We start from the raw sequence: 18,939 nt of genomic DNA, 5'->3' as shown, positions 1-18,939 counted from the left end.
AGACGCTTCTATTGCAGCCTGAACCGGTCCAACTGTTCTGCAGCATCATGTTGACCAGCAGCAGCACAGCAGCCAGGGAGGGAAGTTTACTTTTCGGTCCGCTGGACTCCATAATGCTACAGCTGCTTCCACTGTTTTGGATGCCAAATATGATTTTTTAGAAAAGAATAGCACTCCAAATGAAGGCTGGTTAAGAGAAAACCCACTGATCAGTCACAGCGACGCGTAGGATTTTGACTAACCAGGAAAACATCAAGTCAACATACAGTAGAGGTTTATAGCTGCATCACAAATCTCTACAGAGCTGTCTGACGCCATCATGAAGGTCCAGTGGAGAACTGTGTGTTAGTTAATAAAGTGTAAATCTGTAGCAAGCAGCTAGAAGCAGAGAGCAGCTGAGTCAGCTTGTTGTGGTGTGGCTGTAGATCCATTCAGTAACGTTCTCAGTAAAAGTGAATAGTGTGATAAGGTGGATTTGGTTACTGTGACACAGTAAACTGTCTTGTCTTTAGCCCTAGTCTCTACTCCAAAACACTCTGAGTTGTAGCTTGAGAAGAGTCAGCTCAGTTAACCTGAACAAACTGTTAGCTAGCTAACTAGCCAGCAAACACACTGATGTTAATGTGAACATGCTAACGCTAGCTGCTGCTAGATACGTTAGCTAGTGTGCTAATCAGATGTGTTAACAACAACACAGTGATGTTAGCTGACCAGATACTATGGTTAGCTAGCTAACAAGCTGACATTATCTAAACACTAAATCAATCAGATGGATCAGTGATGAAATGATCAGTTCAGTCAGAAACAGACAGAAATTAACCGTCTGATCAATTCTGTCGAGACGTTTAAAATCACAATCAGCTGTTCACAGAGCTGAGGACCTCCAACATGGCCGCCAGGGAGTGTGTATTCAATCTGGATTTGAGACCTGCAGCTCTGTGTTAAACAGAGTGAACCGGGGTTAATGCAGCAGCTGTTTCTAGTTCTTAGCAGCTCAGATTAGCCTCGCTGCGCCGAGAGCCGGCAGGATGAGGAGGATCTGAGCCCCGAGACGCGTCTACTGTCCCGACCGAACACGGGAGCTCAGAGGAAACGCGCTGCGGCCGGCCGGGAGCGCGGGGTCGCCGGTTTGAATCCCTGGACAGCCTGGGAAAGTCGGCTCCATGTAATCAGTAATCTTCTTCGCCTCCTGAAAGTTACGCCTCAGTGTTCGTTACGTAACCTCCTGCCTTTCCCAGTTATTTTCCCCTCTGTTTGGATTGCCTCATCACCAAATCTCTTTCATAAATGTGGAAGCTGCTGTGTGATTCTCCTCCAGACAGACAGACAGACGAGGATGAAATATTTAGTTTGTGACGCCATGAGGCCGAAAACTCGGTCTGATTCAGAAGAGTTTATGGGTTTTATCCCAAAATGCTACAGATACCTGCTGGTCACTGCTTCATATTCTGAAAAATGCAAATGATTTTGATCTCAAATGTTGCTATATTGTCAGTAAAGGGCTCCACATAACGAATAACTTCACTGATATTAACAGTGAGTTTTATAGCCATGTCAAAAAGTAGGTGTCACTTTTTCCAAACGATGAATATCTAATTTTGAAATGAAGCTGTTCCAGTTTAACAGTTTCTCAAATCATTGTTGTAAACTGAAATAAAAATAAAAACATGACTGAAAAGAAAAACTAAAACTGAACTTAAACTATATTGTCTATGTGTAAAACAAAAACAAGTATATATATAAATATATGTCAAATGTTTTTAGCTTTTGCCTTTTTGAAGTGCAGGGTAAAGAGAATGAATTTTGGTCAAACAATTTTTGGCTATTTTTACTGAACGCTAATTGAAAAAGTCATTTAAATAAACGTTAAAAAGAATTCATGATTGTTTGTTTTACACAATACAAAACATCTACAGGATAGCTGTTCTGCACTTCTGTCATTATACATTTATAAAATACCAATGCTACTGAAAATACTAAAACTAAAAATGAAACTAAACTGAAATTACTGAAAATCCTGAAACTAAACTAAAACTGAACTGAAATAAAAATTGAAATTTATCTAAAAATTAAAGCTAACGACAAATTCAACTATAACAACCCTGCTGAAGACCAACTGTATATTTCAGAGGAAAATGCATCTTTTAACACGGATAATATCTGTTAATACGAAGCTACTTCTTATTTATCCAGGTTTCAGACCTCATGAGGGGGTTTAGTGCCTTGCTCAAGAGAAGTTCAACTCAACGGTAACCAATCAGATTTCCCCGGCTGGTCCAGGGATTCAAACCGGCAACTTTCCCATCACAAGCCGTCTTCTGTAACTTCAGGCAACCGCTGCTGATTTAGTTTGACTTCCATCCATGTTGTTTTGGTGATTTTAATTGGACGGCAGACTGCTGGGAAACTGCTAATCTGCTGTTTTCCCTCCATAAATTAATCCCTCTTTACAACAAAATGACCTTCTTTTATAACAATAGCAGGCGGCGGCTACTGCTTTTTAGTTAGTGTTGGGTGAGAATATTCTCCAGGTAAATCCAGTGTAAGCTTCAGCTAAGACTCCATTAATCTGCTCTCCTCCCCCCCGACAGCCGCTAAATCCTCCCTGTGTTTTCCGGACTCTCGCCTGATTAGAAGAGGCTCGACCCACATGAGGCTGTGAAGGCCGATACCGATATCTGTAGACTGAGGCTGCCGGGTAGACGATATTTTGGTCTATATCTAATAATTGTTATGCCAAAAAACGACATGGATTCAAAGTTTTTCTTCTTATCAGGGTGGAAAAGCCTCTGAAACAGCATTTTGACCATCATGGGACACTAAAACTCTCCACTGAAACCCAGACTAACAAAATTGTAATATCTAATATCTGCTAGTCTAAATGTAGATTACCAAGATGTCAAGTCCAAGTCATTAATGTCAAGTCCCAAGTCTAAATGTAGAACAGCAAGTCAAGTCAGAACAAATCAAGAGTCCAGTATCAATTTAATATCTTAAAGAAAACTAAATATCTAGGACTTTTCAATGCAATATGGTTTTAATAGGATAAAAACTTGGTAAGAGCATCATGAGTTTGATTTCTATAATCAGTTTCAACTTCAATAAATTCAATCATTCCATACAAATTCAGAAAACAGAATTTAAATTCAGTCGTCCGCTGGAACAAATCTCATCACTTTCAATCTAAGTCATTTACACAAACACAAGATCTCAAGTCAAGACTTTAGAAACCTTTTCAAGTCATCAAAGTACAAGTCAGAGTCGAGTCCCAAGTCACCAGAACCCAAGTCAAGTCTCAGATGACTGTTCAGCAGATACAAGACGAAAAGTGTGTGTGTGTGTGTGTGTTGCAGTGTGTGTGTGTATCAATTACAGCTCTTGTGATTGGCCGACGGGCAGCGATGACTCATATGATGAGCGTTTAGTGTGAAGCAACTGACTCACTGCTCACCCTGCTTAAGGGGAGGGCACAGTGTGTGTGTGTGTAAGTGAGAGAGAGATAAAGCTAGAGATGGGGGGTACAGGTCACTGCCTGTGTGTGTGTGTGTGTGTGTGTGTGTGTGTGAGAGACGCTTGAACAAACTCTAACAGAGTTTTTTAACAGAGCAAGACAAAAACGGAGAGAGAGAGAGAGAGAGAGAGAGAGAGAGAGAGGCGGGGGCAGTACCTTCTTCAGACTCCCCTTGACACCGTTACCGTGGCTGCTGGGATGTATCGCCATGGCAACCGGGTTTCTACAACACCTGAGTGGCACCTGTTCTGCCTCTCAGGTGTGTGTGTGTGTTTGTGTGTGTGAGTGACAGAGAGAGGGAGAGAGAGAAAGAAAAAGAGAGAGAGAGGAGTAAAACCGTGGCGAGTTCAGGTCAACATACTCATTAAGGTAATAGTGTATAGCACACACACACAAACACACACACACTGCAACACACACACACACACACACACACACACAGAAGCAGAGGAGAGGAAAACAAAGCCGGTTGTATAAAAAGACCAATTACAGCCTCTCTTCACCTCCTCTCCTCTTTTCTTTTCCTTGTCTCCTCCCCTCTTCTCTCCTCCTCTCCTTTCCTTTCCCCTCCTCCTCCTCTTCCTCCCTCCCTCCTCCTCCTCTTCCTCCCTCCCTCCCTGTTGGCCTTGTTATCCTTCCCTGCTGCAGCTTCCAGAGACAAAATGGACGGACAGATAGAGAGAGAGAGAGAGAGAGAGAGAGAGAGAGAGAGGGACAGACAGAAAGAGATAAAGACAAAGCTATAAAGCAGGCAGACAGAGAGAGAGACAGACAGGTAAAAGGTCTCTTGGGTCTCTCTCTTGGAAAGGAAAGGTAATCACAATCTCGATAAGACAAGGCAGGAAGACAGGTAGAGAGAGAGAGAGGAAAAAGGAAGAGAGACAGGTAGACAGACCGAATAAAACAGGAAGACACGGGCAAAATTAGAAAGACAGGATGGCAGGGAGACAGGCAGAGGGAGAGAGACAGAACGAGAGAGGAGAGGAAATACAGAAAGGCAGGTAGACGGGTAGAGAGAGATGGAAAAGGCAGAGAGACAGGCGGATGGACAGGTAAATGGAAAGATGAAAGGGCAGGTAGACAGGAGAGAGAGAAAGACATGAGGCTGATAGAGAGACAGGTAGACAGACAGACAGGCAGAAGGGAAAGGATGAACTAGAGGGACAGAAAAGTAGGCAGACAGAGAGAGAGGCAGGCAGAGAGACGGGCAGAGATAGACAGAATGAAAAGGGGGAATGGATGGACTGTGAGTAAGTCAGGTATAGAGAGAGACGGGATTACAGACAGACAGGTCAACAGACAGACAGACAGGGAAACAGGAAGGCAGATAGACAGGCAGGGAGAGAGAAGGAAGAAAATTAAGATATACTTCAGGTAGACAGACAGATAGCAAGAGAAACAGAAAGACGGAAATTCAGGTGAGACTGCCAGAGAGAGACAGACAGGCAGAGAGACAGACAGGCAGAGAGAGACAGACAGGCAGAGAGACAGACAGACAGATAGACAGACAGGACACTCTCATAAAAAGCAGAGGAGAGCTGCCTGTCTGTGGCTTTAAACTGCAGCAGAAAGCAGTTTAAAAGGCACTAACACGTCCTTCCCTTCCATCACAGCTTCTATATAAACGGAGTCGGAGGGTTTTCAAACCATCAAACCACAAGAGAAACCCGACCGACCGGCAGCTTTACCAATACACTGGGAATACACTGTAACTGTCTTTATATAGGCTAACCTGGCAGCCACAGCTGACTATCTGGCTGTTGGTAATATTGTCTTTTATTTCCTTTAAAGCTTCATGATGCTTTCCACACAGAAGCCACAGCTTGGTATCTGATGGAGAGTTAGAGGGATTTCAAACGACCAAACGCCAAGTAAAACCCGAGCAGCTTTACTACCTGACCCCGCCTTCACACTGTGAGCGACTTGGTAGACAAGTCGCTTGTGGGCGGGGCTAGAGGCTCTGATCACATCTGTGTAGCGGTCTGCAGCTACAACGTGTTGCACGGGCAAATCAGGTATTTTTCTCTGCTTTGGTATTGCCTTTCATAACGTTACGTCGTTTTTGAGTTATGATACAAGCACATCTTAGGTAGTGTTAATCAAAAATAAACAGAAAAACGTCACTGAAATGAGCTTAACATCGACCACAAATATTAGATGCAGCTGTTCTCCAAGCAGCGTTAATTCCATCTTCTTTCAAATAAATGCTGTAGAGAACTGGGAAGTTTTGAATAGTTGGAATAAACTTCTTGTCCAGTTTGCACTTGCCAGAGCTACTGTCCTTGAAACTAAATCACATCAGCAGGGAAACGAGGAAGAACGGAAATCTGATTGGCTGTTGACGGCCAATGAATTTACAAAGAACCAGCACTCCAAATGTATGGACTTATAAGTCTCGCGGCAGCAGCAGCAGCAGCAGGCGAACATGTTTCAGCCCTCTGCCATTATCAGCGTTGATTTCTCTGGGAGGTCAATCAATCAATCAATCAATCAATCAATGTTGATGGTCGATGACTGCAGAAAGTTCAGCTAACAGTCGGCTAACGAGCCTGTTGACCATCCACACTCCGGCAGAGTCTCCCTGCATCCATAAAAAGGAAGGTTAGGAAAGTTGCTCTACAGTATACAGTCATCTAATCTGTTAAAATAAAAGACAGCTGGTGCATCAGAGTGAAGCACCCAGTATTAAAAGTAATAGATTCTGCTGATTTGGTACATTTCGAGCTTTCTTAAAAGGTTCTTTAAGGGTTCTGCTTTGGTACAACCCCGAAGAACCATTTTCTGCAACCATTTAGAACCAGTTTTCTTAAAAGTGTGCAGACTAACTCATCAGCTGCTATCACTATTTTACCAAAGAAGTTTAGAATAGAAGAGGTCCGACAGTATATGTCAGGAATAAAGGTGTGGACTATATACAGGCAGATAATGTTCTGCGCATTTAAGACCACTATAGATTTTCTTCACTGTTTAAATGTTAATGCTGCCTCAGGTTATATGTAAAGCTCCCTCTGTAGCGCCGGTGTATGAAAATGTTCTATACAAGGATTTATAGAAGTTAAATGAAAGAGCTGGAATTCACATTGTTCTTATGATCTTAGATCTGACTTCAGTTAATATTTGCAGATGTAAACATTGGGAAAAAAAGTTGTTTATGTTCACAAATCTAGACTGCTAATGACCATAGTAAATATAAATTCTATCTTCAGGTGTGTTTGTTTTCTCTCTTGCTTTGCATCCTTTGAATCATCATTTAAAAGGAAGGTTTTGTTTAATAAGCCCATGCTGGGTTTGTTTGCTTCACCCCCACAGTCTGCTGCCGCCTCTGTAAACCGCTCTGCCGGGGAGCGAGTGAAGAAAATTAACCTTACAGCGATACGGCGGGGAAATGTTTTCAGCATTTACTACACACGGCTCTACAGGAGCCGCCAAGCTCCTGCGGGCGGATAATCTGGGGGATCCACCGGTAAGACTCACAAGTTCTTAGTCTGCGTCGACACTGTGAGGATCAGGATCAACAAGTCACAGGAAAGTCCACTCGTTTCCTAGAGAGACGAACGACCGGGGGAACTCGGCCGATGTGTGGACGCTCAACAAGCTGAGAGAAGAGCTTTTCACGGTCATCGTTCGTCAACAGCCAATCAGATTTCCACGCTTCCTTGTTTCCCTACTGATGTGATTTTCTCTGATGATCAATAGTTCTGCCTGGCAGGTGCAACATGGAAGTTGAATTCAAAGCTTACCGGTTCTCTGCAACTCTTATTTGAAAGGCGAGAGGAGTAAACGTCTCAGAAACTAAAGCTTGGAGAGCGGCTGCATCCATCGTTGGGGTCGACAGGAAGTTCTGAAGGAGTTTCATTGATATTTTTCCTGTTTATTCTCAGTTAATGCAGCGGTGTCCAATCATGAGCCAACAGTATGCAGATTTCCTTCCAACCAATCACCACAGCAGGTCATTACAGTGATTTGCTCCCTCTCTGCTTGAAGGTGTGCTAATCGGTGAAATCAGCTGCTGTCGTTGATTGGCTGCAGACTCTCGGCTCTCTGATTGGACAACACTCGATTAACGCTTCTTAATTAGCACTTGCTAGCTAGCTATTTAACTCATTAACACAATGTAACGTTAAGAATGGCAATACCAAACCAGTGGGAAATACGTGATTTGCCAGTTCAAAACGTTGTCGCTGCAATCTGAGCCTCTGGCCCCGCCCACAATCAGTCAGGAGTAAGCAAGTTGCTTAATCTCAATAGACTCTTCACAAACATGGCTGACGTACTTCCACAGGGTATATACTGTAGATCAAAGGCAGCTTTCTGTCTCCTCCGACTGTCTGTGATCACTGATTTTGTGTTTCAATAAAGCATTTAACACAGTACAGCTGTTATCACTGACAGATCTTTCTGTTTGACGACTGCAAGACTAAAAAAAAGTGATGTGATCAAGGCTCACAAAAAGCTCAGAAGTTACCGGTTGGTTAGCTAGTTATCATTTTGTGACCCTCAATCAAATCACTTTTTTTTAAGTCTTGCAGTCGTCAAACAGAAAGATCTGTCAGTGACAACAGCTGTATTGTGTTATACGCTATGTTGAGTCAGAGCAGACAGAAAGTTGGCTTCTACATCTAGAAAAGTAAGACCCTATAGACAAAAATAACACCGCCTCGCCTGTGTCTCTTTGTGTTCCGCCTACACGTGCTAGACTAGCTTCTCAAACCGGTGTGGCGGTGACTAAGGGTCCCCAGAGTGGACAATATTAATGGTGAACAGCTTGAAGAGCTCTGTTCCAAAATGAGATAGCCTATCTATCATTGGGAAAAAAAATAAAACCTAGAGGAGTCGGAGTACAAAATGATTCCTGGCATGAAAATAAAGGAGATTTGTCGGTCTGCTTGGTGGGGAGAGCAAGGCACTAACACTACCAGGGTTACAGGTTCAATTCCCTCTGTGGTTTCAGCAAGGCACTGACACAATCTGTCCTAAAAATATAAGCAGTCACGGCACTGTAAGGCACTTTGGATAAAAGCCTCCACCAAATATCTGATTGTATGTTATGACGTTCTATCTCATATTTCATATCTAATTGTTCACTAAGTTGCTCTGTTTATGTGACATCTTACACACTGTGGGTGGAGTGGGAGGTTGTGAGGTTTTCTTTCCCTCATTGTGAGAATTTCAGTGATATAGAGGAATTAAACCCAGCCCAACATTTACATGAACCTTTAGTGAACCTGTGTTTAGATGCTACACATTTATCTGACCGTTTTATCCAGATTTTGGCAATTTTTTATGGACAAAAGGACACATTTCCGGAAAAAAAACACACTCCATAGTGTGTACAGAGTTGGCCGAACTAGTTGGATTTCAAATTGCTCCTAAATCCACAGATTCCCTCTGCCGCTATTGTTGTTGTTGTTGTTGTTGTTGTTCTCTCGAGTTTTTCTCAACGCTATTTCCGGTTTCCCTAGGTTACAGTTACCTCTTAAAGCCCCGTGGACCAAGTATCGACACAATGTTTTCGACTGTGTTTCTATTTCAGGAAAGCCTGACTTGGTTGTTGTTATGCCGCCGGCTTTACAGTGAGTGAGGCAGCGGTTCAGCATCTTGCTCAAGAACTCTTTGATGGGACTCGCAGCTGTTGATGGAGACTAGAACCTGTGGCCTTTTGGTTACGGGACCGTCTCTGAAACTTAAAATTGGAAGTTCAAGCATGTTTTTGCATATATAAAACCTCGCTAAGCAGTATTTGCATGAAGCTGCATTGTAACGTACAGCGTTTAAGTGGAACTCGTAATTTACAGCGAGTGAGCAGTTTGGGGGTTTGGACGTGTGGATGTTGATGGACAAATCGGCCGTTTTGGGCAATGAACCTATGACTTTTGTTCATGTATTATTGCATATACTGTATATAATATCATACCATGCAGTGTTGGGATGTAGCTGCACTGCATAGTCATTATCCTGACATGAAATGAATTGTATAAAGGATATATTATTTGACTTGTCAGTGTAATGTGTGTATCTTATCAGTGGAGCTCCATAGTAAATGTCAATGGGTCCCTTTTCCCATTGAAATCCATGTATTTTCTACTGTCACTTATTCAGTATCATATCCAGATCTGTCAGTGTGTGGAAAGAGCAGCCTGGTAAAAGGCTGTCAGGAGGCTGTGAATCATATAAATGTCTTTCTGTCTTGAACTGCATATGTAGAGTTTCATTCCAAAAGGAGATAAAAAAAAATGATTGACAACACAGTTAAAACAAAAGTCCTTGTTTGACAAAATAATACCACTTTTGCCAACTGTACCCTCTAAAGTTTAGAGATATTGAACGATGAACTTGAGGTAATGATTTAGTTTTTTGTTTTTTTACCAAAATTGATATATAGCATTTTGGAAATTAACGTTTTATATGCATTCAATGAGTTTTTAAGATGATTTTAGCCTTCATTCCAGGTATTTTACCAAGTCTAAACCCAAAACGCTTCTTTCAACATTCATATCATCGCTGTCCAGTGAAAACCGTGTATACTTTTCAGAAACTCAGAAAAACAGCCTTGTTCTCAGCTTGACCATCATGCATTTTAGAGTTTAATCAATGGGGTTTTCAAAGAGTTTCGTCAGATAAAGGGTGGTAGAATTTTCTCAGCCCAGAGAGGAGCATGCCAACTTTTAATTTAAGTTAAAACAGGAAAATCACCAAGACTGGAGTTACGAGGTTTTCGCAGGACAACAGCGATACGGACCCAGGTCCACCACAACATCCACTGAGTGCAGAAAACATTTTGATTCCTTTCCTAACACCGAGTTTGAGTTTCGAGGCTTAAAAATCCTCCTTCACCCGCTTCATGACTGAAGTGGATCTAAAAATCAAGAAGGAATCCTAGTTTTCACCTGGATTCACCGGCTCGGTCTAGTTCATGGAGAGAGCAGGGGGTTGCGATGTTTTTGCACACTCTTATCGCATGGAGACCCACAGCGGACCATTTCGGGGGTCCCAAACCACAGTTAGAGAAACCATGGCTCTGGAGGGATAAGTGCAAATGAGACTTGGAGGTTTTATAATGTGAGATTTAAGACAAGAGGATGGGCAGAGGATTATGGGTCTAGACTGCAGAAGAAGTACACATCGAAACAAACGCAAAATCAACACAAAACGGGAGTGAGAGCGTTAGGAGCTTTTCTCTCTCTCAGCGGCAGAATATTCAGCAAAAAAGAAAAAAGTTTAATTTCCTGACCTTGGAGTTGTGTTATTTTGCGGAGCAGCAGGGTTTGAGCCAGTCAGGGTGGAAAATAAACAGACAGATATATAGAGATAGAAGGTTCCAGCGTTTGGGTCGGGGGTCTGATAGATACAACACTGTTTGTGTTTCGGCGGCTCCCGGGAGAGGAAGACTTGGTGTCCTTGCTAGCGGGAAGGACTAGGAGGAAAAGGAGGAGGAGGAGGAGGAGGAGGGTGGGATGGAGGAAGGGGAAGATGAGGGGAAGAGGAGAATTGGGATGAAGGAAGGATGGAGGGAGGGAGGGAGGTAGAGAGCAGAAGTTCGTCGGCCTTGCCGCTGGCTCTCTCAAGTGCAAGAACAAATAAAGTCAGAGAAGCAGTCAGTCAGTAAAGTGAGTCAGTCAGTCAGTCAGTCAGTCAGACAGTCAGTCAGACAGTCAGTCAGTCAGTCAGACAGTCAGTCAGTCAGTCAGTCAGTCAGTCAGTCAGTCAGTCAGTCAGTCAGTCAGTCAGTCAGTCAGTCAGACAGTCAGTCAGTCAGTCAGTCAGACAGTCAGTCAGTCAGTCAGTCAGTCAGTCAGTCAGTCAGTCAGTCAGTCAGTCAGTCAGACAGTCAGTCAGTCAGACAGTCAGTCAGACAGTCAGTCAGTCAGTCAGTCAGTCAGTCAGTCAGTCAGACAGACAGTCAGTCAGACAGTCAGTCAGTCAGTCAGACAGTCAGTCAGTCAGTCAGTCAGTCAGTCAGACAGTCAGTCAGTCAGTCAGTCAGTCAGTCAGTCAGTCAGTCAGTCAGTCAGACAGTCAGTCAGTCAGTCAGTCAGTCAGTCAGGCAGTCAGTCAGTCAGTCAGTCAGTCAGTCAGTCAGACAGTCAGTCAGTCAGTCAGTCAGTCAGACAGTCAGTCAGTCAGTCAGGCAGTCAGTCAGTCAGACAGTCAGTCAGTCAGTCAGGCAGACAGACAGCAGCACCGGTTCCTAACGCACAGCGAACGCCCGACGATCTCCGGAAAATATTCAGTCTTTATCTAAACAGTGAACCAATCAGCTTTCAGTACGGGTGTTAACTTCAGTTTGCGCTTCTTTCCTGTCATTTTCCAGATTTTTCATGAAAATAAGCATCTAAACCCTATTTTTTTTGTTACTTAAATTTTTATTATGCCATTAGAGATTTTATTATTATAAAAAACGTATTTGGTGGCATATCTACCTGACCAAATATCAGCCACCCTACAGGTTTAGTAATTGTAGGGTTAGGGAATACAGGAAGTACAAGTCTAGTTTTCCACCAATAGCCACAGTTTGGAGGCGGGGTTTACCTGCAAACTGTTGCTGAAACAGGGAGAAAACGTGGAAAATTACTCGTCTCGCTGTATTCACTGTCGACAAGGACAGCTTCACTGAAACTACTTGGTGTTTAGGTGTCGTTCTGCTGTTCGCTGCCTGTTAGGAAGGCGGTGTGAGACAGGCAGAGAGACAGGCAGAGAGACAGGCAGAGAGACAGGCAGAGAGACAGGCAGAGAGACAGGCAGAGAGACAGACAGAGAGACAGGCAGAGAGACAGACAGAGAGACAGGCAGAGAGACAGGCAGAGAGACAGGCAGAGAGACAGGCAGAGAGACAGGCAGAGAGACAGACAGGTCAGTGGCTCTTTGGCTTGGGGAGGCGAGAGGAGGAACCGCAGCCGAGGGGCAAAGCCTTGACTTTCCCCCCGGCAGCAGCGCCGGTCTCCGGGTCGTGCGGCGCCGCCGGCTGCCTCAGCACCCTGGAGGCGGGAGGGGGGCCGGCGGGGACGGGCGAGCCCAGGGAGAGAGCGGCGGCCTGGGGGAGAGCCGGGCCGGGGGCGGGGGCGGGGGCGGGCCTGGAGCCGGGGAACTGCAGGGGGCGGAGTCTGGAGGGCTGGGGGAGCTGGAGAGATCTGCCTGCTCTTCGCTCCTTCGTCTCTCCTCCTCTCTTCTCTTCCTCCGCCCCGCCCTCGGTCTTGGGGAGGCGTGGTGTCGGGGCGGCGGCGGCAGCGCCGGGACGATCCGGGAGTCTACCGGGTGAACTGGTGGGGCTACTGGGTTCATCAGAGCGAGGGTTAGCTGGAGACGGGGCTGGGACCGGGACCGGGTCTGTGCTGTGGTCTAGACATGGATCTGGGTCTGGGTCTGGGTCTGGATCCGTCAGTGGCTCCTGGTCTCCCTGGCTGGAGGAGTGTAGTATCTGAGGCTGAAGATGGAGAGACAGAGAGAGAAAAGAGGAACATTAGGAATCAGCACCATAAGTTGTGGAATAAATTACAGTTCAAACTTTATATATTTAGCTGCCTCCATATCTTCTTTTAAACTAAAAACACAATTGATATTTATTAAATTTTATTTTTTACATCTTTATTTTATTTTAATCAGTTATTTTACACTGTCTCCTTGTCGTCACTGTCTAAGCACTTCTAAATAAAGTTATTATCATTATTATTATTTCTAACCATTTGACTGCTGATGGGTAAAAAAACAAAACATTTTTCAGGAATGAAGGAAAGAGCGCCGACTTTCTCAATGATACCTGCGTATTTTTTAAATTATATTCAGACCGATATATCGCTTTTTTTACCAATATTGGCCTTTTACTGCATATTATGAAACTGTGATACTATAGAGAGAGACAATAAGAGTGTGTGTGTGTGTGTGTTTTCTACTGTATTCTGGACACACACTCCATCATAAACACACACAGAGAAAGAGACGGGGGAAGAAGGCTTAGAGAGAGAGAGACACACACACACACACACACAGATACGTGTGATCTCTATCTTGATGCTTTGGCAATATTGTTGTTAACTTTCATGCCAATAAAGCAGAGAGACACAGAGAAATACAGAGAGAGAGAGAGAGAGAGAGAGAGAGAGAGGGGAGATTCTTCTTCTCTCTCCTTATTACAAGGCGTCACTGTCGCAGCACAGGAACTGATCATCCTCAATTAGAGGAAAAGGTCGCCGCCTGTGTGTGTGTGTGTGTGTGTGTGTGTGTGACGAAACCCCCTTTGTTAAATTATTTACCACTTGTCGGAGGTGAGAGAGAAGAAAGAAAGACAAAGGCAGAGAGAGAGAGGGAGATAAAAGGAAAGGAAGTTCAAGATAGATAGAATAAGAGAGAGAGAGAGAGAGAGAAAGAGAGAGAATTATTCTTTCAGATGATTGGTCATTTTAGACAGACAGACAGACAGCATTGCTTTGATGTAGGTGTGTGTGTGTGTGTGTGTGTGTGTGTGTGTGTGTCTATAGTATACGAGTGTGTCTCAATGTACTTTTCTGTGTGTGTGGCCGCTTTTGATCTATGTGTGTGTGTGTGTGTTTGGTTACTTTTGATCTATGTGTGTACTTGTGGTTGTGTGCCTGGAAGTGTGTGTGTGTGTGTGTGTGTGTGTTCTCATGCTTGTGTACCTGTGTGTGTGTGTACCTGTGTGTGTTGTTATTTGCCTGCTTGCATCTCTTCCCTACATCGACACAGAAAGCCGTTTTGTCAGTTTTTCATAAATAATCTCTGTTGTTGTGTGAAAACCTTCTAACTCAAATGTCTGTGATTTTGCTGTTGTAACGTCAGCTGGTGGCAGGACGCCACTCCTCTCTGGGACGAGGAAACTCTTTCACCTCTTGGTCTGAGGAAACCTTTTCAAACTGCATCAGATAAACTCTAACAACTCATGCTGGTCGAGCTGAAAACAAGGCCGGTTTTCTGAGTTCCTGAAATATTTTATTTTATGACATTTTGGAGATACGAGGTTCTAAAACACCTTTAAGCGTCTCAATTTTTCACCCAGAAATTAAGAGGAAATTAAGAATAAAAATTTGGTGGACGCCTTTCCCCAATACACCTTACAGGATCATGAATGCATACCTTGCTCTACACCAGGGTCAGAGGTCAATTCATGAATGAACTCAATAAATGATCAATTCCAATTCAACTGAGGAATTTAAATTTGAAAAAATCCTAGAGGAATCAGAATTGAATTTGAATTTAATTCAATGAAATTCCATGTTTTTTGTTTTTTGTTTTTTCTCACCACATATCTGAGATTCCACATAGTGTTTTATATGATCAATACTGAATATCATAAAATGTTAAAGGAACCTTTCAGCTGGTATTTGATGCAGAACATGTAATGGTAATCCATACATTATGACTGAATGTGTTTGATTTGTTGAACTGTCTTTTATTTGATTCATAATGTTTTGATTTATAGTCTAGACAAACTCTCTTAGAAGTGGAATTTAATGGAATTTAATGGAATTCGGTTCAGTTCACGTTCTGTCTCCTTACAGCTGGGAGACTTTCACACTCTGAGTTCTCCATGACTTCTCACTGAATGTTCCTGAATGGACCGGCCTCGCTCTCCCATTGATCCACAGGTATCATAATTCATATCACAGTATCCGCGGAGCCGCTCTGCAGTCTGACGTTTCGTCAATACGCCGCGGTCCTGATCCGCGGCGTCGGGATCTGAGCGGTGGAGCCGAATGAAGGGATGAGCTCGGGGTTTTATCGCAGGCGGAGATCCAGACGGAGGGAGAGGCGGAGGAATCACAAGCAGCCGGCTGCAGCTTGTTAACGCTTTGATGCGAGGCGGCGAGCTCGCCGCGAGACACGTGGACATGCAGACACGCCGACACGGATGAAGAGGATACACACACACACATAATCAAACAGAACTATCTCCATAATATCCTGTCTCCAAAATGTCAATGATGTGTTCACAGCCAGCATGTTAAGATCGGTTTATTTTCCTCCTTTAGTTCAGTTGGTTTGTCCAGGTGAGAACGATGACCTTTGAACTCTGGTGGCACCAAATAACAGCAGCGAGAGTCTCAGTCCTCTAACAAGAGAACTGCGGTGCGGTTCGTTAATCCAACCGACTACAGGAAACCACCCCGAAACGCAAGGGATTATGGGTAGAAGGAGACGGACGCGGTTCCTCATGCTTGGAAAGCCTAGCAGAACAAAATGAAGTCTGGACTGATGCTCATATTCAGCTGTTTCTTCATGTGTTCTGAACTGGTATGAACACCACAGAAGAAGAGACAGACGAGTCCATCATGTTAGATAAAGTTACAGGAAGTTTAGTCTCTAACCTGCAGGATGACAGGTGAAAACTCTGTCCAATAAACAAGCTGTTTGTGAGTCATGTGACTTTTGATTACAAACCCTGGGCTACGTTCAAACCTTGCACTGTTTTCTTCCTAAGAAAAACTGAGCCTCGTTTTCAGCTGGACCACCATGAAGTTTAGAGTTTATCGGGTTTGGTACCAAGACTGATCGAATGTTCTCAACCCAAAGACCAAAACAAACCAAAACTGGAGTTACAAGGTTTTCACACGACGACAATACACACACACACACACTCACACACACAAAGCATCCAGATCCCACACACACAGAACTGACAGCAGACTGTATAACGGAGCGTGAGTGATGACATCACTCAGACCTGAGTGTGTTCACAGTTTATCAGGCAGCAGACAGAAGGACCGTCTGAACGTCTCTGATCCGCCCGGCGCCCAGATCGCTGCTTATTGATCCTGACGACTTCTGTCACATAATAATAACTCATCTGCTCTTACTGCTGCGCTTTTATTCGTCTCGCTCTGTTCTGCTGCCGGTGCTTTGTGCAGCCTGATGTCATTCATTCATTTTTGCGTAGATTTCATTCATATTTTTGTACTTATTACATTCTAGTGCTGTAATTGTCGGCTGTGTTATGTTGGATAAGGGCTAGAGCTGAACAATTACTCAAAAAAAAAAAAAAAAAAAATCGAAATCACAATTTGAACAAATGGCAGAGGCTGCAGTTAATTACTTAATTAGTTTGGTCCAAAATGGATTTTAGAGCTGCAGGTAATCTTTGGTCCATGAATCAAAACCTTTCATCAGACTCAAACTAAATAAATCTAAAACTCAGTAAATCCTGCACACTGACATCTAGTTTCTTTCTTAATAAAATTACTTTTCGACTACGAACTAACAATCCAACAAAGTTCTAAAAAAGCGTATGACAAGAAAAACGTGTGATGATATGAATCGCAGTTTAAATCGCCACTGCCATATTCTGTCACATAATCGCACTTCGATATTCTGTCAGTATCTTTCAGCCCTAATAAGGGCGTGGAGCCGCAGTGAAACCCGTTCAAACCCTCTGGAGAGACCCTACGGCTGTCGGTCAGACCGCTCAATCAAACCTGATGGAAGTTCAGTCATCTCCAATCAGAGAGTCGCTGCTGCATGCAGATGTGTTGTGATGCGTGTGATCAATGCGTTGGGCTTATTCTACTCATCTGTTGATTATGCGAACACAAACTAAACTGAATGTCAAGTCATCTAGAGGAAGGACCCTAATTTAATTTAGAGCCACAGACCCCCATTTGATGAGATTTTGTCTCTCGGACCCAAATCTGAGAATATTTTTATTGTCAGATATGATTTTTTCTAGAACTCCAGTATTGTAGGTAGAGAGATAACAGAGAAACTATGATCAGAACAGTCATTCTTCTACATTCTCTAATCATTAACTTCTTGTAAATGAAATAATGTTGAAGTTTAACAATTCATCAGTTTGCTTCGGACCCCCTGGAACCCCCTCAAGGACCCCTGGTGGTCCCCGGACCCCACGTTGAGAACCACTAGAGGATGATAAATCAGGAAAAATCCACCCTAAAACACTTCTTCTTCTCTGTTAAAAAGCAGCTGTTTGGATGTTCGGTGGCGACAGGCGGTGTGACATCATGCTGAGACGTCTCCAGCAGTAAGATGGAGTCATCACACAGAGCAGCTTCTCCACCCGCAGCAGCAGGAGATAGACCAGAATGCACTGCAGCATCAAGACATGTGTTCTCAGTCAGGGGAGTGATGTTTTCTTTTTGTGTCGACTGGAGGATCTCTCTCTCTCTCTCTCTCTCTCTCTCTCTCCTCCTACACACACAGTATCACCCGCAGCTGAATGCAACAGGTCCAGGCTCGAGGGAAAACACTAACTGCAGAAGAAGAAGAAGAAGAAGAAGAAGAAGAAGAGGAGGCAGGTGGAGGAAGAGCGGGTTCACACTCAGAAAAATAAATGACGACACTTCATCACTTCAGTAACGGGACGCTCCGAGCATCACAGACTGATGAGGTCTCACAGAGGAAGAGGATCAGAGGGGATTTCTCTCCTTATTGATCCTGGCAGCTTCTGGAACGGAACGCCTCGTCTGTTTTTACTGCTGATTACCATGACAACCGTTTGTTGCTTTATCTGTTGCTCTCTGTGTATTGTTTTATTGTTTTATTGTTTTATTGTTTTATTGTTTTTATTAGGATCCTCGTTAGCTGGCAAATTAATGACAGACAGTCTTCCTGGGGTCCTCACAAAAAAGCAATACAATACAAATAATCAATGATATGATAAGAGAATACTTAAAATAACAATAATAATTTAAAAAATGATTTTTTATTTATTTATTTATTTTTTTTAAAGGGGGGTAAAGGAAACAAATTAATTTAAACTAAATTCAGTGATGAAAGTATTATTTAAAAATAAAAACAATAGTAATAATAGCTATTAACTGTATGCTAATGTTTGCTCCCAGTCATATAATGGTAATGGTTCACCAACTGAAATATAATTAATCCAAGACATGAAGGTTTTTAATAAAAATGTTAAAGGCCGACTGAAGCTAAATCAGAGCTGTACGCATTTTAATCATCTCATCAGTAATGACTTGATTATTTCACTGTTAATTGTTGTTTTCTTCATTTTCCTTCTTTAAATTATGCTTCATAATTGGATGTAAGATTGATTTCTATTTCTCTTAAGAAAAGCCAAACGAGGGTCAGGAGTTGGAAACTAGCAGCAGCTCAGATCTCTGCATGCAGAACATCAGCTGCATCAACTTGTCCCATCAATAAAATAAAAAAAAAGGCATAACAAGCACCACTATAACCACAAATCTATTAAACTTTCAGAGAAAAACCCTTTAAAAACCCTCTCTTCATGAGTCTTACATCAGTTTGATACTACTCACTATGATATATACCAAGAATTTATACTTTATAGATTTCTGTCAGCCTTAAAATGCAGTAAACTCAATACTGCTAAATAAGAATGTGTGTGGCTTGAGTCTGCATCCTGACTGGAGGTTTGCTGGTTTATATTTCTGCAGGGAAAACCTGGAAAACCTTACAGAACTTCTGGGAAATTCACTAAACGGATA

The 18,939-nt window shown here is 43.2% G+C and overlaps 1 protein-coding gene across 1 annotated transcript in view; it reads right to left on the bottom strand.

Moving 5' to 3' along the window:
- Positions 1–12,362: 12,362 nt before the first annotated feature.
- The window catches only part of LOC139915515 (uncharacterized), a 73,431-nt gene continuing 66,854 nt past the window's right edge, over positions 12,363–18,939 (bottom strand). Inside the window, exon 15 of the mRNA XM_078290658.1 lies at positions 12,363–12,932. Within this exon, the coding sequence (XP_078146784.1) occupies positions 12,363–12,932 (570 nt within the window). The remainder of the gene's footprint in view (positions 12,933–18,939) is intronic.

Source organism: Centroberyx gerrardi, chromosome 20, assembly GCF_048128805.1.
Source record: "Centroberyx gerrardi isolate f3 chromosome 20, fCenGer3.hap1.cur.20231027, whole genome shotgun sequence".
NCBI lineage: Eukaryota > Metazoa > Chordata > Actinopteri > Beryciformes > Berycidae > Centroberyx > Centroberyx gerrardi.
Note: the sequence above shows the minus strand (reverse complement) of the source record. Positions and strands in the feature narration are given on the sequence as shown.